Source organism: Labeo rohita, chromosome 4, assembly GCF_022985175.1.
Source record: "Labeo rohita strain BAU-BD-2019 chromosome 4, IGBB_LRoh.1.0, whole genome shotgun sequence".
Classification (NCBI taxonomy): domain Eukaryota; kingdom Metazoa; phylum Chordata; class Actinopteri; order Cypriniformes; family Cyprinidae; genus Labeo; species Labeo rohita.
The window spans coordinates 36,015,539-36,022,656 of record NC_066872.1 but is presented as its reverse complement, the minus strand read 5'-3'; the positions used below and the strand labels follow the sequence as shown (position 1 = coordinate 36,022,656).

The 7,118-nt window shown below is 38.2% G+C and overlaps 1 protein-coding gene across 2 annotated transcripts in view; it reads right to left on the bottom strand.

The window, feature by feature from the left end:
* Nucleotides 1-429: 429 nt before the first annotated feature.
* Nucleotides 430-7,118, bottom strand: part of cnot4b (CCR4-NOT transcription complex, subunit 4b) — a 28,179-nt gene continuing 21,490 nt past the window's right edge. For both annotated transcript variants that reach the window (XM_051107715.1, XM_051107716.1), the window contains 2 exons: nt 5,270-5,491; nt 430-2,283 (listed from right to left, as the gene is read on the bottom strand). In XM_051107715.1, the coding sequence (XP_050963672.1) occupies nt 1,970-2,283; nt 5,270-5,491 (536 nt within the window). In that variant the 3' untranslated portion in view covers nt 430-1,969. The remainder of the gene's footprint in view (nt 2,284-5,269; nt 5,492-7,118) is intronic.

Here is a 7,118-nt window from a genome sequence, read left to right as displayed (position 1 = left end):
GCAGCTTCCAGTGCCAATTAGATCAGCACTGCAGTAATTTAAGCACGAGAGCATGACAGAGTGGCTCTGCTGAGCGTTTGAAAGCCGAGCGCTCGGTAAGCTCGCTGCGAACGCCTAATGCACTCTTGACATTATCTGGGAGCCGCTGCCTCTTTACTGAGATAAAGTTAATTGGGCCGCACCGAAAGTATTTGAAGGCTTGTGCACCGGAGGTTGGTATTGACACCCACTACATTGAACAAAAAAAAAAAATTAAGTAGCACAAACCCTCTTCCAGACCAGATCTCTTGAAGAAGCAATTGACGCAAATGAGGAGGAAGTGTCCGAGCGCTGAGCGAGAACGTGCGAGGGTGAGCCCATCGCCGCCTTTCGTCACGTCTCGAAGTGCTGACAGACAAAGAAATGAGAAAGATCACTTCGACTCAAGCATGACATTTCGTTTTTTATTTAAGATTTAGTTTTTATTTTCCTCCAGACCTTTAGAGAGGTACAATTTCCTTCAGCTCTTCATTTTTCTTACATGTAAAACCCAAGTTAAACTGTACTGGTTTCGTCGTCAGAGAGATTTAATTTATTCATTCCTCTTGAATACTGTTGAATACCGAACTGTCAGCAGGAACCTACACAGCTGATACAGGATTAAGACCGTTAAAAGAAAACTTAGAAGGGGGGACGAGTAGGAATGACGAACTGTGTTATCCATCCCGGGCGAGCCCCCTCTGCGTATTGCCAAAACATCAGTTGCCCGCTAGCGCCGCTATCCCAGCTTTCCCGTTTATCGTGCAAATTAACTGCTACAGACATGATCGTGATCACACCCACATGAATTCCCATCATTCGAAAAGCCCTTCAACCCTGATTAGTTTCTTCACACACCCACCAATCGCAAGTCTCACGCCACGCATTCACATGTCGCCGCACTCCGACTCTAGATCTAGTTCCTAAAACTCTGTACACCTCGCACACCTTCAAGTTTCTTCAGGGAGCATAGTCAGAGCGTAAACACTGATTAGGCCACGTACGTCGAGGCAGCTATGAGAGACGCCACACGGTGGCGCCCCGTGTGCTACACGAGCCCTGCGCTTGAAAGGGGTCGGCGGTGCCCGGCTCTCGATTCCTCTTAATATCGCGACGCGCCGCCCTCTGATACAGAGGTTAACCGCGGTGTTGCGATCTAAAGCGGAAGACCCTCTTGACCAACCAGGCAATTTGGCGGAAGGGTCAAAGGCAAAGGCCTGCATCCATCTACAGCTAAATGCCACGGCGAGAGCGGCCACCACGTTTGCGACCCCTAAAAATGCATCTCCCTTTTAACAAGGGCACAGAAAGGTAGAACAAAGTTAAAGGCCAAAGATCCTCAGGGGAAAAAGTGCTTTTTGCTTCGCCATCGTTATGCCTTTGATCCGACAGAATAATGGAAGTCAAGTACCCTTTTGATCAAGCATGAAAACTGAAGCCCTGTTTTGATTTCGGATGTCTACTTGATTGCTTAGCTGCATGGCTTTAAGGACTCTCACAGGAAGTAGCGCCTGTGCTGTGCAGATGGACGAACAGGTGCTGTTCTTTTTGGTTTAGCTTCGAAGGCAGACTCTTATTTCTAAATCAAGACACTTTTCGTTTGATTCTTTCCATTCGGTTCCAATGGAATTTCAGCATGCATCACTGATGATGCGCTTTTTTTGAATACTGGTATGCAGAGTCTTAAAAATAATGTAGTGACGTTAACGTTTTACTAAGGAGCTTGTTTAGGCTTATTTATGCGACCGGGAAAGCTGGAACAGAGCACTTGGGCAACAAGGAAAAAGAAAGACTCTAAACCAAGAGAAACACAAATCCGGGATAAAAATGAGCGCAAGATGAAGAGAGAAAACAATACATAATCTTGTTATTTTGTTAATAGCTTTGTACTGATTCATCTGCCGCGTTTGTCGGCTGTTCTTCGGATAAGGGGAATAGGATTTCACAGTTCCTAATGGCGGTCCATGCCGGCGCTCTGTAGCAGATCTGTGGAGGCCTGGGCTGAGGCTCTGAAGGCGGTCTGGAAGCCTGGGGGAGGTGAGTGGAACTGGGTGGCGGGGTTGGCCGTGGCTGTGGTTGGATACGGGGTCCAGCCGGCTCTGTGGGGGAACTGGGCTCCGAAGGGGTTGCTGTGTGGTGGCTGAGGGGGCACTGTGGAGCCGGAGGGGACATCCATCTCTGTGAGCGCCTGCAAGGATTTGAGCCAATGGGGAGGATTGTCATCCTGCAGAGAGTCCAGACTGTTGCCTGAGGATGCTGGGATACCTGAAAGTGATAGAGAAAGAAAAAAAAAAAAAAAAAAAAAAAAAAAAAAAGTTTACTTTAAAATTCATGCGTCTTAAAAGTTCATTTTTGTAATAAAGTTGAAAAAGGCATTAGTGTAATCAAGTAAAAACTAAGAAAAGAATTACCTTGAATATACATGAGTGTACACATCTTAATATTTTTGGATAATGGATAAAAAAACTATGTTTTAAGGGAATCACATTGCATGACATTTTATAATCTGAACTAACCATGCCATGTTATTAAATGTTATTTAAAAAAAAAAAAAGTTAAATATCTAATATTTTAGAAGACTTAAGCTTGATGCAGTCATGAGGGTCTTATATGTGACCATGGACCACAAAACCAGTCTTAAGTAGAACGGGTATATTTGTAGCAATAGCCAAAAATATGGGTCAAAATTATAGATTTTCTTTTATGCCTAAAATTATTAGGATATTAAGTAAAGATCATGTTTCATGAAGACATTTTGTAAATTTCCTACTGCAAATATGTAAAAACTTAATTAGCAATATGCACTGCTAAGGCCTTCATTTGGACATATTTAAAGGAAATTTCCTCAATATTTTGATTTTTTTTTTTTGCACTCTCAGATTTCAGATTTTCAAAAAGTTATATCTCAGCCAAATATTTAAAAAATGGAAAGAGATTACAGTTTATAAAGTTTTAAATATTGATATTTTTCTTACACAAATGCATCGATTTACTTCAGAAGGCTTTTTTTAAGCAGTGTGGAGTACTTTTTAAGATGGATGGATGCACTTTATTGGACTTCTACATCTCAACACCCATTCACTGCCATTATAAAGCTTGGAAGAGCTAGAACTTTTTTTTTTTTTTTTTTATTAATATAACTCTGATTGTATTTATCTGAAAGAAGAAACTTATATACACCTAGGATGGCTTGAAGGCGAGCAAATCACGGGGTCATTTTCCTTTTTGTGTAAACTATCCCTTTAAAAAAAAAAATCTAAATATTATATTACAAAATAAAGACATGATTTGTGTATTCAAGCCATTATATATGAAACATGTTTTAATGCACTTCTAAAACAAATTGTGAACATCTACTGACAGATAGAATTAAATTACTTTAAACATAACTGCATACTGTACGAAGCAAAACGGAACAGCAGTTTGCTTTGTCAACAATCCATTTATCATGTAGCCAACATTGAGGACATTTGTAAAGAAAATTGCAATAAAAGGATTAATTACATAAGGAAACAGGGCATTTTTGGGTGCCTCTGCACCACTTAAAACATGCCGGCCTGCTGTGAGCTATTAATTCTAAACCCCCCTGTGGATGATGGATGCTGCAGGCAGCCACTGAGAGCACCCAGACAATATCCGTGACATCCATACAGATTGCAACTTCAACCTTAGGGAGCTACAGATAAGACGTTGCTATTTCCCTTCAACCCGGGGGAAAAAATGGCAAAACTTTGCTTGAAGTATTGATTACAAATATAGCTGCACAATTCAGTTTTTGTCTACCAAACAGTAGATACAAATGTAGCTCTAACAATAAGATGCAGAAGAATGCTGTGAATGTTCACTGCATATTTAACCACATTGTATACTGATTGACAGAGCTGTGTAGTATTCTTGTGTGATGTCTGATTTAGTCCACACGGATGCTTTAGACCGCTTGAAAGCGTAGGAGATCAAATTGATCTGAAACGCGTGCCCTCTTCTGTGGCCCTTAAAATGGCTTTACATCTCTGACATTTTTAGTGAAAAGGTTACAGAATAAATGTTTAAAAAGCCTAAATGCATTATTCATTTTAGCTCCCCAAGGCACAGTTTAAACAGTCGTGGTTTTTCCTGAGGTCAGGTAAATTTGTTTCACAAATGTGTTTTGTGATTTTAATCCCGTCAGAATCTAACATGTTTAATCTGTTCCACTTTATATTGGGTGTGTTTAACTACTATGTACTATTTCATTTATAGTAACATTTATATGTATATATATATATATATATACCCACTTTAACTTTAGTTAAGATTAGTTATTTGTAATTTTTCTGTTATTCAAAGTGTTAAAAATCATGTGGTGCGACCGTCTGGCCATAACGGTTGCTTTGAAAATGTCTTTGAAATTACCCATAATTTATTCTGATTAATTTTCTGCACTATTGGGCATTATTTCCAAAGTGTTTTGTAATCCTGTATAAAACTGCAAAGCATTTGTATTTATATTTCTGTCATAATGTACAAGCAAACTGTCTGATGATTTCCATTTTATGAAATGCCATGTGATGCGACCATCAAGAAACTACCATTTTGGGACTTCTATGTTGAAATAGATTCAAAGATATGTCAATGACCCATGGAAGCATAAAGCAGGTTTGTAATCTTTCAAATTTGGAAAAAAAAAAAAAAAAAAAAAAAAAACTTTTTAACAGTATGTAGTATGTAGTTACCACATTTGGATATCATGTGGTATGACCTCCAAAAAACAATGACTAGTAAGCTATTTCTTTAAGTATTTATTTTTATTATAAATTTCATAGTGACCTTTTGTCGAAAGCTAGCGTATTTTGTTTAGGTGGCCAATTCTGTGCTTGGAAATTTTGACTGAACGTGAAAATATCACGTGGTGCGACCAAATATCCTGTGGGGCAATCACTGCAGTGTTTTCCATTATAGATATATCACAGATAGGCAGTTTTTGTCCTTATATATTCAAGTGACGGTTTACATACATAAAATACTTTTAGTATCTATTTAACCAGATTCCACTGCCACTATGTACTATTTCACTTATAGTATCATATATAAATATATATAGTAATTTAAGTAACATGACCAATTGTTTATTAGATAAGACCCTTATTCCTCGGCTGGCATCATGTAGAGTCCTTTGAAGCTGCATTGAAACAGCAATTTGCACCTTCAACCCGTTGATCCCCATTAAAGTTCACTATATGGAGAAAAATCCTGGAATGTTTTTAGGCTGTACCTGTAATGATGGCAGGGTCCATCCAGCTGGCTGTGCCATCCCAGCTGAGGCTGTGTGAGATTCCGCCTGTGTGGTTCACGCTGGATGAGGAAGAGGAGGATGAAGATGAAGATGAGGAGGAGTTGGGCAGTCCACCAAAGTTGATGTTGATGTTGGGTAAAAGTGCTCTGAGCCCGTCTTGCCACTCCTTCACATTTAGACTTTCTACTGAGGTGCTGTTTTCTGTTTGGGAAGATGATGGTTGGGTATCCAAACACCCATGTGCACAAACACACCACAAATGAAGATGGAGAACAGGAGAGACAGAGAAAGAGAGAAAAAGCAATTAGCAGTTTCAACATTTTACATGCACAACACAAAAAAGGCTACCAGTGTTGAGTGTTAATTTGGTATGATCAATTTGTGACAAAACTAAACAAGCATTCAAAGGCAGAGTGTTACAAAAAAGTAGAACAACAACATTTATCCTGATACTGTCTTAAAAATGTAATGCTTATGACACAATGTGATGCCATCAAACTAATATGATTTACTATTTGACATATAATGGCTGAAGATTGATTGATAGCCCTAACAAAAACAGAGTTTAATCGAATTCTCTAAAAATTGGATTTTCATTCAGGATCTCACATCCAGAAACAGCATTAATCAAAGCCGGACTGCGGATTAATCGCTGCTACAGTAATGATGATTTATACTCGATTCAGCAAAAACAACAGGTGATCTTTGGCTCCCTTCTGAGTCTACTTGCCCTTACTAATGGAGGAACAATCATTATAAAGCTCTTTACAGTACCGTTATTATTCAATTAGTTTCTCATTTATTTTTTTTCTCTGTCACACTGGAGGAGAGACGCACGGCTTCAATAACGCAGAGCTTCTTTCGACTGGACTCAGGCCAAAATAAACCTTTTCTTCTCTAATCAGGCCAGTATTCTCCTAAGGTTTGCTTTTGCCCACAGGGGAGAGAGAAACCAGGCAGCAAAGATGATGAAGGAGGGATTGGGGAGAAAGAGAGAGAGAAAGGGACAAACAAGGAAGAATTGCAAAGACAGGGGAATGGAGTGAACGAGATAACAACCCTGGAAGGGAAAAAACAAGTCTTTAGCCTCTAAGCTTGACTTAAGACTCAGCAAACTTCTCTTCCTCCTACATCAGCTTCCCTCAAAGCCTGGACAATAACTGTATATGGTGGTGAAAACATATGGATGGTGGTTGGGTTTGAGAAATTATTTATAGATTATTACTTATAGATTTAATATTGACTGCTGTATTAATTTGAGTACATTATTTTAACATATGAGAAGAAGATTGCAGAATGATATGGCAGATGTTTAACTAGCACAGCAATGAGGGAAACGATTACCTGACACAACTGTCAATTTCTGCAGTCGTTACAGAATAGTATGCAATTAACTAATCAGAATCAAGCATATCAGAAAGTTGTCTAACAGGACAGATAATCATTTTTATGTAATCTCTGATTATAACCTCATTAGAATAACACAGAGAGGTTGGGAAGTTTGATTGATTTTAACACAAATTAGTTCTATTAAAGTGTCCTTTTTAAAAAAAAAAAAAGTGTTAAAAAAAAAAAAAACACAAGATTCAACAATTTGTTTGCATCACCCAAATGTCCAAGTCCATGTAAGGCTGTACAATTTGGCAATACAAATGTTTTGTAGAATTACATATATGTAACTATTACAAATATGTGTTTTATTTTACTATATTGGAGTATTAATTAATTTTATTACGTTTAACAATTAAAAGGAAGTAGAATTACATTTAAATTTTTGTATTTAAAATGTCCAGTTTAAAATAATTTCTATTTAATTTCAATTTTCAAT